Genomic DNA, 25,366 nt, shown 5'->3' on the forward strand with positions numbered 1-25,366 from the left:
CAACCTCCTGCCCAGTAAAATCCCCACTGCACATTCCTTCCAAATGAAGCCTCTTCCAAGGCCCAGCCTGCAGAGGGCCTGGGGAAGAGCCATTGTATCCCCAGCAAAAGGGAAAGTGGGGGCAGGCAGGGCAGATCCTGGTCATTATGAAACGTAACTCACTGTCCTCATAACACAGGATTCTCTTGGACACTACGACCAATGGACCTTGCTATGGACACTGCACACACATTCTCTGAATATTTCTTAAGTGAAAATCCAGAAATGGTTTAAAATCCATTTAAAAAAAAAGATGCTGGGTGCTAGTGTCTCATGCCTGTCACCCTAGCTACTCAGAAGGATTGAGATCTGAGGATCTCTGCTCAAACCCACCTGGGCAGGAAAGTCTGAGACTCTTATCTTCAATTAATCACCAGAAAACTGGAAGTGAAGCTATGGTTCAATGTGGTAGAATGCTAGCCTTCACTGAGCAGTAAAGCTCGGGGACAGTGCCCAGGCCCTGAGTTAAAGCCCCATGACTGGAAAAGAAAAAAAAAAAAAAAGAAAGAAAAACGATTAACCCAAGAGGCTTTCCCCTTTATCCATGTAACATAGCATACATTCATTAGGCTTTGCTTGCCGACTTATTTATTGATTTACAAACAAACTGTAATAAGCCCTTAGATGTGTAGGTCACATGCGATCATGGGAGGGCAGGAAACTTACTATATAAGAAAGAGCTAGGGTCTCGGAGGAATTATTTTAGTAATCCATTAGGAAAAATCTACAATGTATCGGAGGAATTATTTTAGTAATCCACTAGGAAAAATCTACAATGTAATAACTGACAAGGAGGCCAGTGACCCCTGCAGGTCCCAATGGAGCCCTAGTTTCATGCTTCTTCCTGTGTCCCTCAGGCTAAGACTCTCCACGGTATATGAGCCCAGCAGCACCCTCGTGGTCCTGGAATGGGAGCACTCTGAGCCTCCTATTGGGGTGCAGATTGTGGATTACCTCATCCGGCAAGAGAAAGTCACCGACAGGATGGACCACTCCAAAGTGGAGACAGGTGGGCATACCCCTAACCAAGGGCTAGTCTTGATCCAAAGCAGTAAAAACAAAGGAAGGAAACGTGCCTCGCCACCTAGCTTTGCTTTAGATCCCCATTCTCTCAGGGCACAGCAGACAGAGCAAAAGAGAAGACGCAAACAACTTCTCTTCCAGACAGCAGCCATCTTATCCATTTAGGAGTTTGTGCAGGGTGAACATCTGACAGTCTTGTTTTGATTTTGCTTTTCTTTTTGTTTATGAAAAGAGGTGTCCATGTCATTGCCTCTAGGCATACTCACAAAGAAACAATAATACAGTACACTAGTTATCCCAGCCCACAATTAGAAAACAATGCTCTGCTAACAACTGCCATGATTACAGAAAAAAAATTCCTTTGCTAAGAATCCCCTTCAGGCAAAAGCATGTACAAACAGTTCTGCTTGTTCCACGTCTCTCCTAAAGCAAACCCTACTTTTGTCAGGTCCAGCTAGAAGAGGGAAGTCTGAGAGGGGTGGAAACACCCCTGGAACAATATTCTATGCCTTATTATCTTATTATCTCACTGGCTACACATGGAGAGAGGTCAATATCAACAATCCCTGAGGCATAACAATCCCTGAGGCGTACCCCCAACAAGCCATCCCCAACAGGAGGATGCAATGCAAGGTCATTTGCAGTAGAGGGCCTGGGTGAACCTGTCATGGGGACTGGGAGGCACATGCACTTCCTCCCAGAAAGGAGAGTTGCACACAGCTGCCACGGAGGCCCCTCTCCTGGTTTGCACAGCGATTGTGTATAGGGATGGTTGTGGTCACTGACTAGAGTAGCTATTCTCTGGCCATGCTAAGAACATTTAATGATTCACAGATGTGGTTTGCATGTCTTGTCTTACTTATTTCTAAATGAATTCTGGACAAATGGCTGTCAATTGGAGAGTTAGCTAAGTATCAGTCGTGCTGGGTGCTGGTGGCTGAAACCTGGAAACAAAGCTACTCAGGAGGTTGAGATCTGAGGATCATGATTCAAAGCCAGTCTAGACAGGAAAGTCCCTGAGATTCTTACCTTCAGTTAACCAGGAAAAAAAAAAGCTGAAAGTGGAGGTGTTACTCAAGTGGTAAAATGTCAAACTTAAGCAAAAAAGATAGGTGTGTGTGTGTGTGTGTGTGTGTGTGTGTGAGAGAGAGAGAGAGAGAGAGAGAGAGAGAGAGAGAGAGGCCCTGAGTTGAAGTCCAAGCCATAGAACTGGCACCAGAATAAAACAAGTTATAAAGGCTCATCCTCTCTACGTCCTCCTTCTATACTAGAAATTAAAAACAATTGAGATGCATGTGATTGTCATAAATTCTTATTGAGTTGCTCATTGCTTGACCATCACCGTTTCTTGTGTTCCTTCCTCCCTGGGCAGAAACGGTGCTGAGCTTTGTGGACGACATCATCTCTGGAGCAAAGGCCCCCTGTGCCATGCCATCACAGGTACCAGACAAGCAGCTCACCACCATCTCTCTCATCATTCGATGCCTGGAACCAGACACCATTTACATGTGAGTGACACACACCTCCCTAATGACCTAGTAAGCCCCAAAGCTGTCCCTCGGGTCTTGTTTGCTTCTTTAGTTACTTGAGAGATCTGGTAAGTCTCTGGAGTCCTATCCCAATCAGCATTAGAGAGAACCTTCTTGAATACCCAGTAGAATGGGTAGGACCTAGAAAGATAATAATCCTATCCCTCAAAGAGTTTGCCAAATAGAGGGAAACTACTACTTTTAACATTGGGAAGAATGGAAGAAGTGTTAGATAGAAAATAAGGACATGAAGAGAAAATAAGGAAGCAATCCAGTCTAGCTGGAATGGTGCCCTCTTCTGGGCTGCATAGATATCCATAGCTAGGCTACTGTTGGAAAAAGACACAGGCAGGCTCAGAAAGAGCTAGGGAACAGAGAAGACACATGAAGGGAAGTAGCTGGTAATGAACTAGACCTGAAACAAATGATGAGTTAAGAAGAATGGAAGAAAACCAGATTGCAGCATAGAACGAAGGCTGTATATCAGTGGAGGCCATTCATTCTTTCTGAAGAAGGGGTATTACCAAGACCTGTGCTTTAGAAAACTAGCTTCCATGACGATGAAATAATTTATAGAGTTTAGAACTAGGTACATTTTTTCTTGACAGAAAATACAATGAATTATATCATGGTAGTTGGAACATCCCATTCTCTCTGTGAACACCTCCTCATCCCTCCCTGTGTTCTGAGGACAATTGTAAAGCATCTATGAAGTAGACATAATAGATAACAAAGAGGAGTGACAGAATCTAAGTTATGATGGAAAAATTGGGCAGAGGGGCGGGGAACTAAGGCAGAATTCAGAGTGATGCAGTTCTGGGACCCTTTGACCCCATCAGTATGAAAAACATTTAACAGTTTACAGATGAGGTAGCAGGGAAAGAGTCAAGGTTTCCATAGTAAGTCATTTCCATTTCCACAAAGTGTTCAAGGATGAAAAGCACTAGTTGAGTGGTAGTGATTATGATGAATTTACAGGCTCCAGCTTTAGCCATACAAATATAGGAATAGGGCGAGGAAAGCAAGGGCCACCTAAGATGAAAAGGAAAATACAGACACATAAGTGGCATCTTAGAAGGCTCATGAAGGAAGTAAAGATTCAAACGTCAACACTAAGACCAAAGAATGTCTGTGTACTCCTTGACTGACGACATCATGATTCACATCCAATGTGTGTCTTCCAGGGAGGGGAGTAAGTGAAAGGAAAAAGAATTTGGGAGCACCAACCATTAACCTGATGCATAGCCTCTTGCACCCAGTGAGACTTATCATTTGGAAATAGGGATTGTGCATTCATTTCTGTCACTAAGTCACAAGGGTTAATTAGGAATTTTGAAACTCTGTGAGCAAGATTTTGGCACAGTTTGTCATTGAGGAGGGTCAGCCATCACTCATTCTAGGAACCTCTGGGTGCTGGCCTGATTTGGCTTTTATTTTTCCGAATCAAAAGAAACCTTGAGGCCAATAACTTCTCCCACTCCCACCATCCTTGGTAGTCTTCCAGTGTTCTTCTCCTGTACTTCCTAAAGCACATGCTTTCTATCAAGGTTGATTATCAAAGGAGCTGAAGGTACCTGCTACCAAGGAAGGAACAGGAAAATTCCACTAGGTGGCGCTGCAGATCGCAGGTAGAGGAAGATGTGTGAGGAGAAGAGTGGAATTGCTCTCTGAAGGATCCAGTCAGGGAAGCCTGCACTTTAGTTCATGGTACAGGAAAAGAGCCTAAGATTAAGAGTCCAGAACACGTGGGTCCCAAGCTTGGTTTTGTGTCTAACAAGTATGGTCCTTAAACTTGCTTCAAGGGAATTCTCTTATCCACAAAATGGGAAGGTGGCAGCAGCCATCATAAACAATGAGATCTGTGTGTGTGTGTGTGTGTGTGTGTGTGTATACACTGCATAGTGAGTGTGTCCAGGTTCTCTTCCAATCTTGTGGGGTTGTATTTGCTATCCCCATTTCAGAGTTAAAGATATGGAGGTTTAACAGAGCTGAGTAACTTCCCAGATTCACACAGCGGGTTGTATCAAAGAGTGTAGACCATGGGTTAGAAGCTGAGTCAGGGTTAGTGTTTTTTCTATGTATATTTCTCCCTGACTACTCTCGGTACTGTGAGGCTCTGGGAGCATGACTTTTTACCCCGCCTCCAAGCATGATGCTTCCTCCTTGCTGGGGAATCATGGGGTTGCATTTCAGCCCACTTCTTTTGTCCTCTTTGTTTAATAGTTTCATTTTGTCCACTAGTCCATTTGAGACGGGCCTGTGGCTTCCATAGAATTAAGAACCCACCCACTGAAATCTTAAAGTATTTCTGATTCTACATCTTCATTTTTGTTAGAGAATGGAGGTAGCCTACCAGCCTTCCAGTTCCCTGTACCATTAGCATAGCACCTGCCCATGAGAGACATGGTGCCTATCTGGGCAGGAGACAGCAGGCAGACAATTCAGAAAACAGGTGGCTGAATCTTAGGGACCCCCCGATAGCAAACACCAGGCCTAGAGTAGGAAAAACAGAAAAGCAGCAGGCAACCCAGTCAGCCCTTGACAGGGAGGTTTGCGATTCTCATGCACATTAAGTTCCAGGCCTTTAAGACCCAGCCCTGGAGCCACAGGTCGTCTGTGTCTGTTCCCATGCACACATGCCCCCAATCCGTGTCATCACCACGTTGCTAACTATGCACTGAGCCATTGCAGCCGGGTGTCTGGGGAAGGAGCCCAGAAACTTTGGACAGAGCAGTAAATAAGCTCCCTCCTGAGCCCTCTGGATTGGGAACAGGGCTTATCTCTTCTGTCCAGTAATTCCCGCTTAACCTTCTTCCTGTCATCTGAGTGTGCAGTGGTGGGACGGATAATGCTGGCGATGAGCAGACAAAGCCTTTCGGAACTGACTGACTGTGCACGGTGCTTCCTCATGAAAACCTGTCAAGGGCTCCTGGCCCTTCATAGGAAAATAAACTGGCTGCTCTCTCTGGGGCCCTGCAGCAGGGGGAGCAGAAATGGCTGAAGAGTGACTCTTAAGGTCAAGTTGTATCTCTGCTTTGAAGGTTGTAGGAGGCATTGCCTTTGCTAATAACTGATAAGTGTTAAGAAATAAAATAGGCTATCAAAATAAATGAGAGCTTAGGAACTGAACTTTTCTCACACTAATTATGCTTTAGAGAAATGTGAGAATTGATGTGAGCATAAGCATCTTTGTGTAGTTCAGGATCCGATATGGTGCAGCCGGAGGAGTGGGCAAGCTGGGAGGGAGTTGGGGACTTGAAAGGGCCCCTCTGGCTGTCAGCTTGGTACCTGAGTCTCAGGACATGTCTCACCCTAGTTCAGGAAAGCTGTATGAATTAGTGAGCTTCCACAGCCCAGGATAGGTGTTTTTATTGTCCTAGCAGGTGGCCTCATACAACCTCTCAGTGGTCAGTGGCCTTTGGACTTCCAAGGCCTTGCTCAAAGCCCTGTCAGCCATCAAGTAAAGACAAAGCAAGACCGGACGTACAAGATGATGGGACACAGGGTAGGCCGGATGCCATGGAAGCAAGGAGGCAAGGGTTCTGAGTACTACTCAGTGCACCAGGACAGCTGCTGAAAAGAATCAAGAGCACCCAGGGTCAGTCTAGTGCCCCAGCTTTGGCCATGCCCTTCCTCAATCATCAGCTTGGGAACAAGTAGGGCTTTGCATCCCTGGCTCTGTTGAGTGCAGCTTCTAGAAATGGGTAAAGTTAGGGTCTGTGATGGAGACCAAGCCATCTACCTCTGGACAGGAGATCAACTTCCCACATACAAGGTCCCTAACCAGGATCTCTAGTGAGAGCAAGGGGCTCCTTGGGCCCAAGGACAGTTCCACCAAGGTTTGTTCCATACTAAAATCCTGGGGTTTCCTGGCTTCCTGTCCTGTGTGGAGTGCATGAGAACCTTTCTTCTCATGAGAAGCCCAGATCCAGAAGCACAGTGTGCAGTCTGCCCTAGGGTGTGTTTGAGAGCATCCTTGAGAAGCTTAGCTAAAAGCGGTCTGGAACAAGTGTACAAAGGAGAGAACTGGTATCTTCCCTAAGACCAGATTGTGAGGTCTGATCAAATGTACTAGCTTTAGGGGTTCGGGGCCTCAGCCATGATTCTACAAACAAGGTCAAGTAACTGATGAGGAACATGGGGCAAATGAGAGGAAACAGCAAGCAAGGTAGCACTAGGGATTAAACAGCCCCATGCTAGTCCTGGGAAGCTCTGTAGGGTGGGTAGCAAAGGGACAAGAATGGTAGGAGTGAAGGGTGGCAGTATCCCCATATTGGGGGTAGTTGATTTATTACTAGGCAAGACTGTTGATCAAAACTTAGGCATGGAGCACCGGGTAAAAGCAGCCAGCAGAGTAAACTGCACCCCTTCATTTCTGATGCAGATAGGAAGGGAGCTGAGCAGGGTCTGGTCAGCATCAAAGGGCTTCCTTCGGGAGCCTAGTAGGTGTGATTTGGGTTGTACCTTCTAGATCTGGGCAGGTCATAATGTAGATCCCACGGACTCTTGATAAGATACAGCCTGTGTGAGTCCCCACAATGCTACTTTGAGGATTTGGGGAATATAGCGAGGGACACAAGGTGTCTTTAGGGGCACACAGGCAATATTCCTTCTAGTTCACCTCTTTACCTGTTTCAGGTCCAGTTGACATTTACCTGGGCCACTCCATCTTGGGTATTTGTTTGTTTTCTCTTTCTCCCTGTAACTTTGCTAAGAAGAACAAAAACACATATCTATATTTGACAAGAAAAGTGCCAGGAAAGCATTGTTAATAATTCCTTTTAGACTAATTGGTTAGTTATCTGAGGCCCTGTAGAGATGCCACCATTGGTTTTCATGGTTAGGCTTCACTGCCCTCAGCATTAGAGGTCCTGGAGTCTCTCCTTTTCTGACCTACCCAGCACCATCACCTAAATTGGAAATTTTGTGTTCGGCCTTTGATAGCTATTTTCATCTCTGGAGGATTCCCTTCTATCCCTGTGCTAATGGTCAAGATTAGCCAACTCCAGGTTCCCTGGGCTGCATCAGTTCAGGGGAATAGAGAGAGTTAGCTTCAGGCATCCAACCGTAGACTAGCTGAAAGGACTTTCTGCTCTCACTTTTTACTTCTGAGTATCTTACACTATGATGTCTGCCAGTGAACACACCTAAGAGAGTAAATGACAACTCCAGTACCACAAGGAGTAGTGAGAGGCAGTAGAATATGTGCTTTCTGACCAAAGTGATAGCAGTAGGTGTGTCCCAGGATGATGAAACCAGTCAGGGACTTAATCTCCCATCCAGGCAAACCAGGTCCTCCAGCCAAGCTGCAGAGCCCCAGCCTCCAGTCACCTTCCCTGCTAACCTTGCCCCTTCATGTCCCTGCCAGGTTCACCTTATGGGGAGTGGACAACACAGGACGACGCTCCAGGCCCAGTGATGTGATCGTGAAGACGCCATGTCCTGTCGTGGATGATGTCAAAGCTCAAGGTAAAAGATATGGAGCTTAGCAGAGTCTGCAAAAGACATGCCCTAGGTACCAATCCTTGCCATGAAAAGCGAGAAACCAACAGATGCAAGCAGCATAGGACCTGGCATTTAATGGGAAGAGGACAGATTTCAAGGTCGAGGAGAGATGCCTAGACTTGATAGATGGGCTCTTGAGCATCTGCCTTCTGGTCTGGAAGCTCTCATTACTATCTGCAACCACTGCTGCAGTACCTGACAGCTCTGCCTTCATGAAACTCTAAAGCCCACCGTCTCTTTGTAGATTTTGAACATCTGAAAGGTCATTGTGAGTGAACACATACAAGGATAAAGATTTGGAATTAACGGCTGTATCCCACTTCCTTTCTAGCAAAGATGCATTGAAATCTTTAACTCTATATTTTGGAGTTATTCTGGGCAAGTTCTTCAGTAGAGAACTCTCCCTCGTCACTGGGATTGGGCCCAGATTAGGAAGTTGGTCTTTAGTCATCCTCCATTGCACTCATGACACTTCCTGGCTGCCCTTGACATCTCCTCCAGAGGCAGAATTCTTCCTTCCTGGTCACCACTTTGTCAGAGCTCCAGCACTAATTAAAGTGATCTGGTCAACTACTGAGATCTTTTGGGTAGAACCTTTCAAGTATTTGCATGTTAATAGAGATCCTAACTGGTATTGGACATCTGTGCAGTTTGGTAAGGGACATAGATTCCTGAGCTGGGTTTCTGATCCCTTTCAATTACCTTACAAGTGGTTTCTGACTCTGTATCAAATTAGCCAGGAGGGACATAGTCCCAGAATATCTGTGGGAAGAATATCTGTGGCAAGGATGGCACACAAATGACCCATGGTAGATGACTGACCCAGGCCTACTTGAACACCACCTATTGCTTTTAACAGAGATGTCTGATCATACCAAGCTCCTTCTTAAAAATCTTCAGTGGGTTGCCATTCCTCTTATGACATAAATATTTAGGACACATATTAGAACCTATGTGGGATCCTCTTGTTCACTTCTCTTGTCTACTCCCCACTCCTTGGCCAATCTCTGTGTTCCAATCTTACTGCCTTACTTAGTCCCCTCACTGCCCTTCTTGATCCTCCTGTGGAGCCTTTGCATGTGTCGATTCCATTACCTGAAATGCTTGCTACCCTTACTGCTGCCAATTGATGAACTCCGCTCAGCCTGCAGATCTCACATCAAGTATTTGTTCCTGTCTCTGGACAGAGGGATAGGAGCTTACTGTTAGGACTTCTCATGCTACCTTGTTTCTTTCCATGTGAGCATTCATCTCCATTTTTTAATATAAAAACGTGCTTTGTCTCTCTTTACCTCACTAAAAAAATCAGCCCCATAAAGACATGTCCCCAGTCTCCTTTTCTCCATTGCTATGTTCCTAGAATCTAGAAAACAACCACAGAAGACTTTAATCTCACCATTCAACAGCCCACGTTCAAAGTCCTACTCCACTATGCAACTCCTTGGTATTGAATAAGTTATCCATGCATCAGTTTGCTTATCTGTGAAATGGAGAATAAAGGAAATACTAACCTCATTAATAAGGGACTAGTGCATATTAAAGGGATAATTAACTTATAGTAGCAAAGTCAAACACAATGCCTTGTATATGGTAAATAGTAAGTGTTAGGAATCATTGTCATTAATAAATAAGCATAGAGTCCATTCTCTATTAGGAACTGAATAAATAATTTTCCCAAATACTTAAATAAAATATTGTCCCCACTTAAAATGTAAAAGTAAAATTAAGAGAGTAAATTAAGAAAGTGACTAACATCACAAAATATCTAATAGAACCTGCACTCAGGTTAACTATTTGAACCCCAACTCCCATTTTGTCTCCAACATTACCAATAATTAGGTAATAGATTATTATATAAAATATTTAAAATCCTTTCTTTGTCCCCAAAAGCTGTGCCTTTAAAAAGTTATAAAAAAAAATTCCCTGTCATGGCTATCCATCCACTGGGGGGAGGTGGGGGTTACAGTTATCTCTGTCTGTAAGATAGAAGTGTCTCTTCCTGCAGGGAATACTGTTGGCTTACAGGGTATGAGCTTGAGCATCTGGGAAGCTCTTTAATGATGACAGAGTGTGGGGTCATATACCCCCACGTGAGAGGATGTCTGGAGGACACCACAGCACCTCATCTGTGGATTTATTCCAAGCCAGAGAGGAGTAGATGATGAGATGTCTTTGCAAGTTGCAGTAAATGCCTTGAAGTTGTTGGCTGAAGACACAGTGGGATGTTGGAGCATCAAGAAGGTGATTAGCAGGCGAAAAGGGTACAGCAAGAAGCTACCTGTGGTATGGATGAGTAGAAAGCAGCTGCAGCATGAAGAGTGCCTCAAGTAGGGACATCTGCCTGCAACAGATCACAGCTCTATTTTCTCTGTAGGACTCCTTTGAGTCAGCACTAGTCCAAGTGTTATCAAGATGTGTTCTACCTGCTTTTACTTCCTGGCAAAGGACAGTTTATAAAAATTCCAGCAGTACAAGAGTCAATTTATTGCTGAGAGAATGAAACAATACTCCCAGGTCTTGTTATCCATCAGCCAGGAAGGAGCCCTACACAGAGCCAATCTGGAGATTAATGAGTTAGACTAATTGAGGGTATCCTTACGTATTCATACAGTTCTCACAGGTCTACCAAGAAAACCATATGCTTTGAATCCTTCAAATCCAGATGGTGATTATAAATACAATTCACTTGGGCCTAATCTTAAATCTAATAACAAATGGGAATTACCTTTTAATTGACCTAGACTATGTTGGCAGTCTCTAATTACCCAGGCAAAAGCCAGACAATATCCCTCAAGTGAACGTTTATCCTACGTTAAATACTTTCTAAGAATAATTTTACCATGTGATAACACTAAAGCCAGTGTGTATGTAGTTTCTAGCAGGGTTTTACTGAAAGAATTCCTCATCAGGAGCAAGTTTATGCCAGTAATAAGATCAGCCTCATTGTCTAACCTAAAGGTTAGGGCATGGCCTCAGAGGGTCTTCAAGTCAATTTCACTGAGAAAAGGGTAGTACTCACCCATTACTCCCCAGCTTCATCAGATTTCTTTATTTGATCCTTCCATAGCCATTGATTTATACTTAGCATCAGATGCTAAAGAAGTGAAACTAATTAGATTCGAATCTGTATTCAGGCATTTAAGGTCAGATTTCATGAATTTGTTAATTCCTCCAATAAATATCCAATGCTTACTAATATCTCTCCTAGGTATCAGGAACAATGTCCTTAAAGGTCATGTTTTGGCAGGGGTGAGAAAAAGTAACATCAAAATAATACAGTATTTAATATTTCAAAGATGGTGTATGTGTATATATATTAGAGATAAAAAAGCAGGATATGCTAAAGGAAGTGCAGGGGAGTAGAATTTTGGTTTGGGGAGAAGATGAAGTAGCCACACAGGTATCCTGGGGAAAACCATTTCAGAAGGCAGCAAGACAGAAATTCATGGGGTATTTAGAAAAATAAATAAAGGACACTTGTTATAGTTGGTTCAAATTTAAACAAGAGAATGGAGGGGAATAAGTAGGAGGAAGAGAAGGAGGAGAGGTATCTGAGATCTGTCAGAGTTGACAGGGCCTGGCTGTCAGTAGGACACAGAACTATCCTTGAGATTGTGAAAGGAAGCCCTGGAAAATAAAAGTGGGCATGATCAGACTGAATGCTTTACAAGTTGCTCTGACTGCTGTGATGAGGACAGATCTGATGAAGGGGTCTGTCTATGCTGAACACCAAAGGCTACTGACAATCAAAAGATAAAGGATGTTGTTTTAGGCTAGGCCAGAGGTCTAGAGATGTGTAGAGATCATCTGTTGAGGTCATTGATCATTTAAGAAAGTGTACTTTTAAATTATCTTTCCAGTATTGTAGCAATTTCAGTATTCTTAATTCACTTACTAGGGAGTTATTCACTCAGTTCTGCACGTGTCTTCTGTTTTTGTGTTGCCATTTGTGCATTTGTTGGGATGTATGTTTGCATTTATTTGTTTGTGTTTTCTTAGTCTTTTTTGTGGAGAGATTTCTATTGGGATCACATTCCCAATTTTCATTCAGAGAAAGCAGGCAGAAGTAACAAAATCACAGTTCAAAAATGCATCAGATATTTGGGTAAAGCACAAAACAATTATAAATGTCAACTATGACTATACTCCAATATTGTTAGAAAATAAAGGAAATAGAATAGATACAAGATGTAAGACTTTAAATATTATTAGATCTAGAGATATTAAGAACTGATAAAATGCAGAGATGGAAAGTGGAAAGATGAATAGAAAAAGGAAAGTAGGAAAAAGACAAAAAGTATATGAGATGAGGTACAGGAAAAAGTAGAATAACACTGAGAGAGAATAGGATCAAATGAATACAACAGAAGACGACATGGTCAAAGAAAAAAGAAATAACTAAAACAAGTGTAACAACTGTGTGAATAAATAGATAATAAACAAACAAACACAAGTCAGTATTGCTTCCTTGCTAAAGAAAATTGTGTGGATCTCTCCATATACTTTTAGCTTCCTTTTGAGCTGGGGGAGCTTCCTTTTGGTTGATTTGGTTGGTTGATTTTATTTTTCCTTTCTGAACTTGTAACAAGTTTGCAAAGAGGAGAATGCTTATAGGCTAAGCCCACACCTGCCTTCCCTGCTATGATAAATTCAGGACAGTGTTTACCTTTAAGTTCTGATAGAGAGAGTCCAGGGGTCACCTCTAAGCTGCTCCTGCAAGTTGAGCCTGAGGATTACCTCCCCTCTCCCAAGGTTGGGTGTCTCCTAGGTTCAAGACTGTTTGTGTATATTGGGTTTTGAGAAATTACTGCTGTCCACCAATTTCTTTAGCCCTCCAGAAATAGACAAAGCAGATAAGACCGATAAATTTGCATTGTCTGGGAAAGGCATGGGATTCTAATTGATCTGAGTGCTCTAGATTCACAATTCTCTGTCTTAGCACACCCACAAGTGTTTATAGACAGTTGGTGCCTCTCCTCTTACTAATACTCAAAGTGTGTGTTGAAACTCTGCTGCTGCCACCACCACCATTACCACCACCACCACCACCACCACCACCACCACCACCAGATTTCCCCCCCACACACACCCCGCCCCTAGTTCTGCCACTATTGTTTTTGGTATTTAATCCTTGGCTCTGTAGCTGGGCTCCATCTCATGGTTCCCATCCAAGAAAATTTTGTTGAACTTGAGACTAAGTTACACATAGTTTTCTGGGTGCATACTGATTCCTAGAGAATCTAATACTTAGGCAATGGAGGGGCGAAGTCTTTGGTATTAAAATCAACAACAACAACAAAAAATGAGCAGCCTACTGCTCTTCCCAGCCAAAAGGATTTGACTATTGCTCTTCTTTCTTCAGTGACTTTGCTCACACTGCACCAGTAAGCAAGCTAGAGAGTTAAAGGGGCTTTCCTCATTGCATCTGTTGGATGAGTGGTATATCAATCTTCCATCTTGAGTTTTATTTTTGTAGGTTCCTGGCTGGTGTGTCCCTATGGATCATTCTGAGGCTTGCCTTCTCTCTTTTGCTGTTGTTCCACGAAGGAGAGGCCTCCTCTTTCCCTCCCATTTTTTTTTGTCAGCACCATATGTTTCCGTTGATTTTTCCTATTTTGTAAAACTAAAGTTGAGTATTTCTAGATATCACCTGGTTTCTGTCTACTACCTTCCCTTATCCTTATTCAATCTTATCACTTTCCTCTCCCTGAGACAAAAATCCCAGAGTAGAGTTGTGGAGGCACAGGAAAGATATCCTACATATATATGCATATGCATTTGTAAAATAGTACTCGTGTAGCAGCCTCCTGCATCTGGTGATTGTCATGTTTCTTTATTGTGCCACTTCTCATGTTTCATATTTAATAGTAGGTCTGTTCAGAATGGCTCTTGGAACAATAGACTATGACATATGGACCCTATGTGTCCTGGGTGTTTAGTAGGCTCTGCCATCTGGGTTTGTGTAAGTACACTTTATAATATTTGACCAACCTTGAAATTACCTAACAATGAATGTATTTGTCAAAACCATGGTTCAAGGATGCATGATTAGGTTTTCCTTTATTCCCTCTTCAGAAATAGCAGACAAAATCTACAATCTCTTCAATGGTTATACCAGTGGGAAGGAGCAACAGACTGCCTATAACACCCTTCTGGATCTGGGTTCCCCCACCTTACATCGAGTCCTCTACCACTATAACCAGCATTATGAGAGCTTTGGAGAATTCACTTGGAGGTGTGAAGATGAATTAGGCCCAAGGTAATCAATAAATGGCATTGTCTCTACTGAACTCTGAAATCTCATACCTTCTGCTTTGTAATACTGTTTCCCAGAGTTACAGAGATTTCATAAGTAGTCTTGGGTGCTTGAAGAAATAAGTCCTCTGTTTAGACAGCTCAGGATGTGCATAATTCTTTAGGAGAAGATATTTATTAAGCAATTGAGTTGTAAATGCATTTCCTGAGGAAACCTTTGCTTCCTATCTGCTTTACATCCATTATGATGTGGGCACTGATTTCCTAAAGGTGAAACCGGAGGGATCAAAGTCTGTGCCTTGTAAAAGAAAATTAGGGATTTTATTAGAGTTTATCCAGAAATATTTATTGCACAGGAACTTTGTGTATGTTATTTGTATTATGTAGATGTGTACTTTGCATTAAATTGTAAGGACGACATGTAAGTTGCTGAAGACCCTCTTTGTCATCCAATTTGGCCTAAGTTAAGATGGTATACGGCACACTAATTTCCCCTGGTTTCAAAGCTGCAATTTTATAACATTAAACAATCTTAATTTTGTGGATGATCAAACCAGTTCGAGTTTATGGAAATCAGGAAATGGGAAAAATTTGTAGTGACACCACCAGTCTTTTGATTCACCATGACTGTAAATTGTACCTTGAAACAAAGAGACTTCCCTGAATATTCTGGAGTTTCATAGATAGAATGAAGAGAAGTGTTCCATGGAAAACTGGTACCTATGCATCCCCAAATTACTTAAGAATTAATGAAGAAAAAGTAAAAGTAGAACAAAGGCTATTTAAAAACAGAGAAGAGAGAGAAAAAGAGAAACAAAAGAGAGGAAGGAAGGAAAGAAGAAGGAAGGAAGGAAGGAAGGAAGGAAGGAAGGAAGGAAGGAAGGAAGGAAGGAAGGAAGGAAAGAAGGAAGGAAGAAAAGAAGGAAGGAAGGAAATCGAACAAAGAGGTAGGAAGGGCCAGTGAGAAGGTAGACTTAGAAAAGTCAGTTCTATAGACCACTCTTGAAGAATCCTTGCTCTCTAGACAACATAATTAAACAAAGCATCATGTATCCATCTACCTCTCCAGGCACTCAGCTTCAGTGAGCCTATTATGACCTACAATTATATATACCTTCCTAGAAGACTGCTTGCTATTCAAGACATTCCCTTCCCCCTTTTTATTTTACTTTTGGAGTAAATTTTAGGGTACTCATTTTGAAATAAAACAATTATATGCAAAATGTCAGGCAGGATCTTGCTACATTCCATAAATTATTTCCTGATGTTTACAACGGATGATTGTTCTTGGGCAAGCAAAGCCACTGCTATGGACCCTAGGGAACTATAAAAGGGACATTTAATTTTTTTTCTTGGTTTTGGTGAGAAACAAACCCTGGTTAAAAAGTAGATACCTATGAAGAAATCTCTTTTCCATTCCATTCCCTATCTCTGTTCCAAACCCACACCAAGTATCTTTCCCCATCTACCTCCTCTCCCGACATGTCCTCCCCTTCTCTCTGCTGCCCACTTGGCTCCTTTCCTCTCTTTTCTCATTTCTTCTGACCTTTATTATATGTACCCATCCAGTTCTTTTTCAGGGAGCCAAAATAACACAATTTGAACAGTACTAGCATTGCATAGTTCATCTTGATTTCTGAAGGCATTTGGAGTCCTTTAAGATTTCTCTTTTGTAACTCAAGAAATAAGGAAATTGGTTAATGAGGCACGTGAGCAGGGGAAGAAATGCGGATGGCACTAAGAAGAGTCTGCGGCTCATTGTACACTCCTCTCCACCAAAGTCTGCAGCTAGGGTAGTTTTATGTGTGATACTGGTCTTTCACAGAGACATAGTAGAAAACATTGCAATGTTTCATTAGCCCATGGAAAATAAAGGCTTGCTCTTTTGTCGTGAATTTAAGAGAGAACCACAGGAAAGGAAAAGTCCACTGCCTTGAGCAACATCCATCCACTTTGGAGTTTGTTGTGAGAATGAATAAAAATGGATCCATGAGTCCTGACTTCCTGTGCCAGCAGACAGGATTCCCTTAGTTCATTAAACCCAATTATACTGATGCTTCTGGAGCTTCCTAGATTGACTTGAGGTTGCAAGTGTTTTGAAAACAACATCAGTGGTTCTGAGAAAGAAGGCTGCAAGACTCTGGGATGGTCAAGGGTAGGCCCAAACTAATTCTTATGTTCAGAACAAAAACTGAGCAATGAAAACAGCAATAAAAACTGTCAGGCTAATTCAATGCCCTATTTCAAAAAGGTTGGAAACACATGGTCCCTTTTTTGAAGATGGTGAGAGAGTACCCTCACTCTTTGCTTCCCCTTCCTTCACGTCCCAAGAATGTCAGCAACAAATGGCATACAGCAGGGTGAATTAAGAGGAAGAGCCATCAACAGCCTTGTTGGTGATGACTCTTGGAAAATAAGCCTGGCCAAACTACAGCAGCTGATAAGGAAAGTACAGATCATCTGCCTGAGATGCTATTTAGTCGGCAGGCAGAGTGTTTGTTTGATTTCCTCTGATTCACTACTGACGATGAAGGAAATATGACTTTGTCTCCAATATTGTTACATCACTCTTAGGCTTGAATTTGCCTTTCCTCTAAAATTATTCCCACCATCCTCTCACATGCCCTCATAGGAATGCTCTGACATCCCCTTTGTTGACACTCCTTGTTGACACTCTCACTACCAGAACCAAAGGAGAGGAATGAAACAAATGTAGTTATTGTTCTTTGAGCATTTCTTATAAGTGGAGTGGAGAGAGCTAGGCTCATGCCTGTAATCCCAGCAACTCAGGAGACTGAGATCCAGAAGATCACAGTTTAAGGCCAAACCCGCACAGAAAAGTCCATGAGACTCCATCTCAAAAATAACCAACAACAGCCAGGGCTGAAGGCATGGCTGAAGTGGTAGAGTACCATCTAACCAAGCAAGCCAAGTGAGTGTAAGATCCTAAGTTTCAAACCCAAGTGCTATTAAAAACAAACCAAAACTACACAGTAAGTGAAGGGATTCTTCTCCTTTGTTCATCTTAAATGCTCAGCATCAAAGCTAGATAGTCCTGAGAACTGTCTTTCAGATAGCTTTAATCTGTGGTACCACAACTAGGTACCACCAATGAAGTTCTCATGGTAATCAAATTTCCTTAGCCACATGCTTGAGGCTGTCGTCACTGCTCTTGACCTTGACGAAATATTAATTTGCAATGTACACAAACTTTAGGCACTGCCCCTCTCTCCTTTCTCTTGCAGGATCTGCAGTGATCCAGGTATGATCTCATTCTCTCCTTCCCCATTCTTTCAATCGAGGCTTAATAGCAATGGCTGCTTTCTGAGGAAGATGAGGAATGGGCCATGAGCTTACCTGGAGGTTAATTAGTTGACATGTGCAACCAAGAGTGTGCTTTGCCCAGGGAATATTCCTGTATCTATTTGAGCTACCCCTTTTATGCTATAATTACCTCAATACAGGCACAACTAGCCACATTTGGTTTCATCTTCAGTACAGTAGATTGGCTCAATCCTGGTACAGCCTTGATAGGAGAAATACTCAGCCAAGCACATTACATGCCGTTTCATGATGATAAATTCCTAGTTTTAAAGAAAGTTGATTTGATTTGTCTATTAAGACTGCCAGTTATATGATTGCAAAAGGCACATGTTCCCACTAAAAGACGAGTTATTGATTCTCTCTTCTTTATTTTTGTCTTTACTATAATTTATATCTATTTCTTTTTGGTGCTTGCCCCACTTTGTACAACTATATTATTCATTCCTACATTCATTCACTGGACAGATGTTTATGGAAAATCCACTGTTCTAACCGTGAAAGATAGAAAAGCCAGCAAACACAGCCCAGGCTCTGCCTAGTCTCACTCTAACCATGACCTTTTGTCTCCTCTTCTTCCTCATGTAACTTTCTTCCATGCTTGATCCATAGGAAAGCTGGCCTCATCCTTTCTCAGCTTGGGGATCTCAGCAACTGGTGCAATGGACTCCTTCAGGAACCCAAGATAAGCTTGAGGCGCAGCGCTCTCAAGTACATGGGCTGCCGCTACAGTGAAATTAAGCCCTACGGACTTGACTGGTCAGAGCTCAGCCGGGACCTCAGGAAGACATGTGAGGAGCAGACCCTGAGTGTCCCCTACAATGACTACGGGGACAGCAAAGAGATCTAGCACCAGGAGGCTAGGCGGTAGCTGCCAAAATCAAGCAGAAGTAAAGAGGGGGACATCTGGGGTGATTTGTGGATTTTTAACATTTTTAATGGAACATTCAAAGCTCCACAGGCACCATCTAAACCAGGGAGAAAACATGATTTTTCTCCCAGAAGAACTTCTTCCATATGCTATTCTCCTTCTGCATGATCAGTGAACTCACCAGTTTCATGCAGTGCCATTTTTCCTTAGAGGATTACTTTTGGGACTCATTTTGCTATTAATTTGTTTCATTCATTTTTTCCCCAAGAGGTTCATCAAGATGTGCAAGAGTTCCATTATGCTCTCCATGAAAGGTCTACAGCTTGAGGCACCTGTGGTGTGCTTAGTAAATTCCCAAGTCCAGTGTATGTGGGGACAGTGGTGAAGCCAAGACACGGCACCTGCCTCTTGCCCCACCTCAGGTGTTCATTAGGAGACATCTCACTCTGGAAGCCTGAGCTAAGTTCACAGAGAAAAGCAAGGTGAACATTGCTCCCTGTCTATGCCTCATGGTTTTCCTCCCAGGCCTTCTTATTGCTATCTATCTGCCCACCTCACAGGTGAACTTAGCTTCCGTTATCTGCCCAGTGTGTTCTCTGGGTTTTTAGTCCTGCACTATTTTAAGGCAGGCCTGGAATTAAGTCCCCCTGGGATAGATCTCTGCCCTCTCCTCTGGACTGCATGATCTTCTAGAGGCAACAAGACACTGCCAGTCAAATGCACCTCCAGAGAAGTCTACCAGAGGAACTAGATGGCAGCCCATGTTCTAGAGAACCAGTGATGATGATTGTTTAGAACAAATTTTCATGTCTCTTTGGGATGAACCAGGCCAGCCATCTATATCAAGGACTTTGATTCTATTTAGCCCTGAATCTTTACTCTGGACAGAAGGGGCTTTGTTGAGATCTGGTCAAGTCAAGGAGGGCAGATGCTTCCTGTCAGTGTTTTAGTGAACTAAAGCTATTACCAATCTCAAAAGTACTTCTAAGCTGGGCACTTGTGGTTCACACTTGTAACCCTAGCTACTCAGGAGACTGAAATCTGAAGACCCAGGTTTGATGCCAGCCTGGGCAGACAAATTTGAGAGACTCCTATCTTCAACTAATCAGCAAAAAGTGGCAAGTAGAGGAAGGTTTCAAACAGTAAGGTACCAGCCAAGGGAAAGCTCAAGGCCCCAAGTTCAAGCCCAGGTACTAACACACACACATACACACACACACACGCTTATGTCTATCACCGTTGCTAAATTTGCTTGTTTCGCCAGTCATTTCTCTGATGACCATTAATGTAATCATATACAGCACCTTCCTCTAGCCACTGAATGCAGTAGAGTTTCTGAATAGACGATACCACTGACCACAGTTAAGGGCTGGGATGCCACTTTTGTCCACTGCCAAAGCATTGCATGGTGGCATGACTAACAAGAAACACAGCCTTTCAGAAGCCTCACAGGGCCATGTTGACCAGTAGATGGCCTTAGCTGCCACTTGGAGCCACCCTGCCGCCTTAGACTGGAACTCCTCATGTGGAAACACATGAGAGAGGCATGAAGGAGATGAAGAATCTATAAGGCACTTCATCAAGTCTTGTTGATTTTTGTCTAAGTAGGAATAACTACAGATGACATATATTGAGTGCTTTCTGGGTGCCAAGCACAACTGTAAGCACTACAATTGAATTTTCACAACACCCCCCGCCCTGGAGGAAAGTACTATTTTTATCTACCTCTAGATGATGAGGAAAATAAAGCAGTTATTCACCTTGGCCCAGATCTCTCATGCACTATATGCCTGATTTTATGGGGTGTGCCCAGGCTCCTTCAGAGCTTGGGTTTTTAATCAGTCTGAGAGTAAACAGCATATGGCTGATCAAGTTTTTAACTCCCTAGGGACCTGCACAAAGAGCTCCATCTTCCTCCAGCACCATGCTCTGCACAGAAGTGGGAGAAGCCACCATGCACCTTTAGCCTTCTGAGCCAAGGTCCTTTTAGTATTAGCAGCTGTGCAGTGCATAATCTTTCCCAGGGTTGAGGGGAATGAAGTCTGTGATAAGCCTACTGTATTCCTTGGTCTCACTCCTCTTGGGTTCTTTCCAAGGAAAGATCAGAAGTTTTATTTCATACTTTCTAATGTACCTGCCTCAGAGTTTCTCCTACTTCTAGAGTAAGGATAGCAGAAAACTTGGCTATCTCACTAGTAGTCAGTGCAGGGCCTTAAAGTGCCTCAAAGTTCAAGGTTTTCACCTCCTGCTAGAGAAAAGGATAATCGGTGTTAATGCAGCAGGCCCTGTATCTCTTTGCTGCTACAGCTTACTTTCCTTCTATTCAAGTCTACATGAACACCTTGACTTTGAGCAGGATGGGGAAACTGCCAATGCCTTCCTGCCCCAGTGATGATGAGATGGGAGCTGATGGGACAGGTAGAGAGGGGAAAGAGTGTTACAGAGTCACATGTCTGTCACCTCCATTCTGTTTTTACTTCAGGCCTATCTTCTTCTCTTTTTCTATCTCTCTTACCTACTACCCCAAGTATTCCTGCCTCCTTTTTACTTCCTCTTATCTTTGTTTCTTTTCTTGATTTTTTTTGTGGCCTTCTTCCTTTCTCCATGGTTCTCTTCCTCCTTCAGTGTTCTCTTGTATTCTCCTTCTTTACTGCACTTGCGTGTGTGTGTGTGTGTGTGTGTGTGTGTGCATTTGTGCATACACACCCATAGGACTATACACACAACTCATATGACTCTGCCCTATTTACTTTCAAGAAAGGCCCATATGAATGAGACTTGGGATGGATAGTGTACAGTAACTATAGGACGTTTTCCCTGGAAGAGTACAATGGATCACATACTGCCTATGTTTCTCAATGCTGTCCTGGAGAAATCACCCTGGGTAGAACAGGCAATGGCACTGAGCCAGTATTAAACCTCAAATTTCCAAGCTGCCAAAAGGTCTTGATGGAATTATTTCCATCTACAAACACACCTCCAGCTCTGGTGTCCCTTTGAGAGCTCTATCATTTCCTCTTGAATGTACACAAACCACTGTAATAGCAGTAGACCTTCAACTGAGTGTGCAATCATTTTCCATGGAGTTTGGTCCCCTCATTGTTTTGAGTTAGCTGCACTTCTTGATATTCAAATGTTCTATTAAAAATATAAGTGTGAAAGAAAACACTTTGCTACTGTAGAAGGAAGAATCTAATGTGACCATCCTCAAGTAAACAGTGTTGTTTAAAAGAGAGTTATTGTACAATTATTAAAAATGAAGTAATCAACTAAGTAATAAAGCGGTTAGTCAGCATCTGGTGTGTGGCTGTTACTTTGTGTTTGTTTAGAATCAGAGACATGAGATCTTCTGGGGAATTGTTAAGGTTTTAATTTTTACACCTTGTGTTCAAAATATAGAGGTCATATAGTCATCCTAACTACAAGAAAGTTAATTATTCTTTGCTAATCCATAGACTTACTGTTATAGAGTAGTGAGTTTCATCTACTCTTTATCACCTTTGCCAACAATTAGCCAAAGAAGTAATTTATTGCATCCTTGCTGCATTCCAGACACCATGTTTGATAAGGAGAATACAATTTGTTCTTTGTCAGAGGATGGAATTTTGTGGGCAAAGCTAGAAACTGAACCTAATAATAACAAGGTAAGAAGTACTAAAATGAAGGTAATACTCTGAGACTTTCTAGAATTGAAGCTTTGGGCATGTAAGAAAAATGTTGCAAAAAGCTCTCCCAAACACATTCTTGTCTTGAATTCTGTGGAAGTGCTTTGGATAGGCTGGGTATAATGTATGGTGGCTAGCCAAAACATTTAATTTCTTTCTGTACAATGTAACTTTAGAGGTTAACTTGGCTGCCACCAAGACATGATTTCCTTTAAATTCTTTGATTATCTGATGTTAAGGATGTGGGCTTAATATGTCCTCTTGAAGAGAAATGATCAGAGACCTAGTCCCTGTACAAGCCAAAATGATTAGAACACTATTTAGTTTTAAATGATAGTCACACTTTCTTCCACACCCCTCCCATCTCATCTAAAAGTCTTGTTCTACTGCTTTACTCCTGCAGTCTATACAAGTTTATGGCTGTTTTGACCAAAACGTAAGATGGAAGTGAGTCTATATGGCTTCCAAGTGTGACTCATGGAAGCCCTGAAGTTTTTGTCTCTGTACCTCTTGCTCTTGGAGCTCTGAGTCATTGCATAAAAATGGCTTGGTCCCCTAATGATGGAGAAGTCACAAGCACTCAGGCCCACAGTCCCAGAAGGGACAACAATGTCAAGGCACCAGAAAGACAAAGTATTTAGGACCTTTAAGACTAGCCCACCTCTAGGTGAACATTGACATTAAACTTCCATCAAGGCCATGTGGCAAAGAAGACTCAGTGGGTCAAGTCTCTTCTCATTTCTTGACCCCTGTAACTCTACAACATAATTAAACAGTTGTTTTTAAGCCATTAGTAAGGGCTACTAAATACATAGAAGTTGATTGTCTTTTCTATCTACCCAGTATCAGAGCATCTAAGTGAGGCCTTCCCTGGTTATGAATCAGAGGAGAGAGAAGGGAATTACATATGTACAATTGCAATGTCCCATTAATGGGATAAGTGTCTCTTGACACCTCAAAGGGGAGCAGCAACAAAAAGACTGGAAGTCTGCATCCTAATGTATCTGAAAGGACATACATTAAGTGATACCCTACAAGAAGGAAAACAATTACCTGGGGCGCAGGAAAAGAAAGAGAAGGGAGAAGACAACCTGAAATGAGGAAGAATCATTGGAAGGAAAGAATATCTTCCAATTGTTTGTTTTTAAATTTTCTTTCTTTCCTGTTATTTTTAAATTTGGAAATTCAGGATGTGAATGTGCATCGCCTACACTTACTATGCTCCAGGCACTGTACTAAACACTGCCTACATAATATTCCTCAGTCTTCATTGCAAGTTTGAAATAAAGGCTCTTAAGAAAGGGGAAGGTGAACTGCAAGAGTTCTGTATAATGTGCCCAAGTTCTCTGCTATAGGGAAGTACTAGGATTATTTGACTTTAATCTCTACCCTATATACTGCCTCTATGATTAATAATAATGCTTATTTCTCATTTACTTTCTTAGAAAGGAAAAATATTCTTCCCACTGAGATACTTTTCTTTTCTTCTCTTTGCAAAGCACTACACATTTTCTCTGTGTTAGGAGATGAGGGAGAATATAGCTGGCCCACTGAAAATCTACTACTTCCATGAAGAGAAGAGCTCAGACAACATCTCCTGTTTTCTAAGTCTGAGTATGCTTTCACTTGTTTGTTTGGCTTAGTTTTAGGTTTTTCTTTTTGTCTGTCACAGAGATCATGAAGAACCACCAAATCATAATTCTAGCTTGTTGTGTTCAACATTGTCAATTGTCATGCTTCTATAGTTCCTCATAAATCCATCATACCACCCACTACTTGGTGGAGAACTTGGAGAACAAAACTATTCAGACAGCATAGCCTGCAATATGGACCCAGAATCCAGCTTGAGTTTTGAAAACTATGTGTCTCCCAACCCTGCTACCACCATGAACACTATTATCATTTCCAATGAGACAAAACTACTTAGAGAATTTAGTTTAAAATTAGGTAGAATAAGCTGACAGTTTCTCTTGATACACACATGAATCCAGAACTTAGTGTGTGCCTCTTTTGTTCCAAAATGAGAAAAAATAAACTCTTTTGTTCTGGAATTTTGCAATGTGTGCCACAATTGGATTGATTTCCTTACAGATGGACAGGTTTAGACATCATATTTCTTTCAACAAAACTGCCTTTTGTTCAAGTCTATCATATGCCTGCTCACATGGGGTACAAATTAGTGTAATTGATTCCTTATTACCTTTCCCAGGCAGACAGCCTCAGCCAGACTACTGTGCCTAATAAGTAGAAGACACTTCTTTGTTTCAAGTGACTCAAATGTCAAGTGACCTGAGGCTGTTGTGCAGTATGTCACAGTGTTCTCTAACCACAGAGTAGAAATCACCTCAAAACATGTTCTTTAGGTATTGCAGGACTTAAGTACTCATGGCTGACATGGTCAATTATCTTTACTTGCCATTTTGACCTAATGACCATTGGAAATATTGCAGTAATGAGTGGACTCCTCACCTTCGTTCTTGGATTCATTTCCCAACTTTCACTGCTTTGTTCTGTAGCATGCTTTTTAAAGAAACAATACTGGAGATTGAACTCAGTACCTGTGCTTGCTGGGCAAGTACTTTATCACTTGGACTACACTCTTAGCCCTTTTGTATTTTCAGTTTGCTTTTGCTCTTGCTTTTGCCTGGGTGGGCCTGAGACTTTTATCTTCCTATTTCTACCTCTCTACCTCTCTTTCACCATCTCTGTCTCGTTCTTGTGTCTCCTGTTCCTTCAACATCTGGCTATAGCTTATCTTCAAGATGCTCCACCTCTCCCTACAATGCCTTTCACCTGTTCCAAAGTCTTTCTAACTTGTCTCCACTATTCGATTACTCAAAACGTGTTCTGCATTTGCCTATCTGGGTCTTTAGGGAATGTATATTTCACTAAATATCATTATATGTCATCTGACATAAGAACTTTTACAACTCTTTACGGTTTGAGTGGTAATCTAGAAAATGAAATTTTAGTATCAAACATAAATCAACTTCCAAATAGAATTTTAGTATCAAATGTAAATAAACAAAGACTGATCTCAAGGATGTCAAACAAGTTTCCACTAAATTTGATCAGTGGCAGAATCCACCTGGACAACTGATTTGAAGATGATTGTGACAGTGTGTTGGTATCCAACCAGTCGGAGTGGCAAAGATCAA

The 25,366-nt window shown here is 42.2% G+C and overlaps 1 protein-coding gene across 1 annotated transcript in view; it reads left to right on the forward strand.

Moving 5' to 3' along the window:
- Positions 1–19,759, forward strand: part of Astn1 (astrotactin 1) — a 308,349-nt gene extending 288,590 nt beyond the window's left edge. Inside the window, exons 19-23 of the mRNA XM_048357089.1 lie at positions 897–1,048; positions 2,435–2,570; positions 7,960–8,060; positions 14,172–14,355; positions 18,285–19,759. Of these exons, the coding sequence (XP_048213046.1) occupies positions 897–1,048; positions 2,435–2,570; positions 7,960–8,060; positions 14,172–14,355; positions 18,285–18,522 (811 nt within the window). The 3' untranslated portion in view covers positions 18,523–19,759. The remainder of the gene's footprint in view (positions 1–896; positions 1,049–2,434; positions 2,571–7,959; positions 8,061–14,171; positions 14,356–18,284) is intronic.
- Positions 19,760–25,366: the final 5,607 nt, after the last annotated feature.

Source organism: Perognathus longimembris, chromosome 11 (genome assembly GCF_023159225.1).
Source record: "Perognathus longimembris pacificus isolate PPM17 chromosome 11, ASM2315922v1, whole genome shotgun sequence".
In the NCBI taxonomy this organism is placed as follows: domain Eukaryota; kingdom Metazoa; phylum Chordata; class Mammalia; order Rodentia; family Heteromyidae; genus Perognathus; species Perognathus longimembris.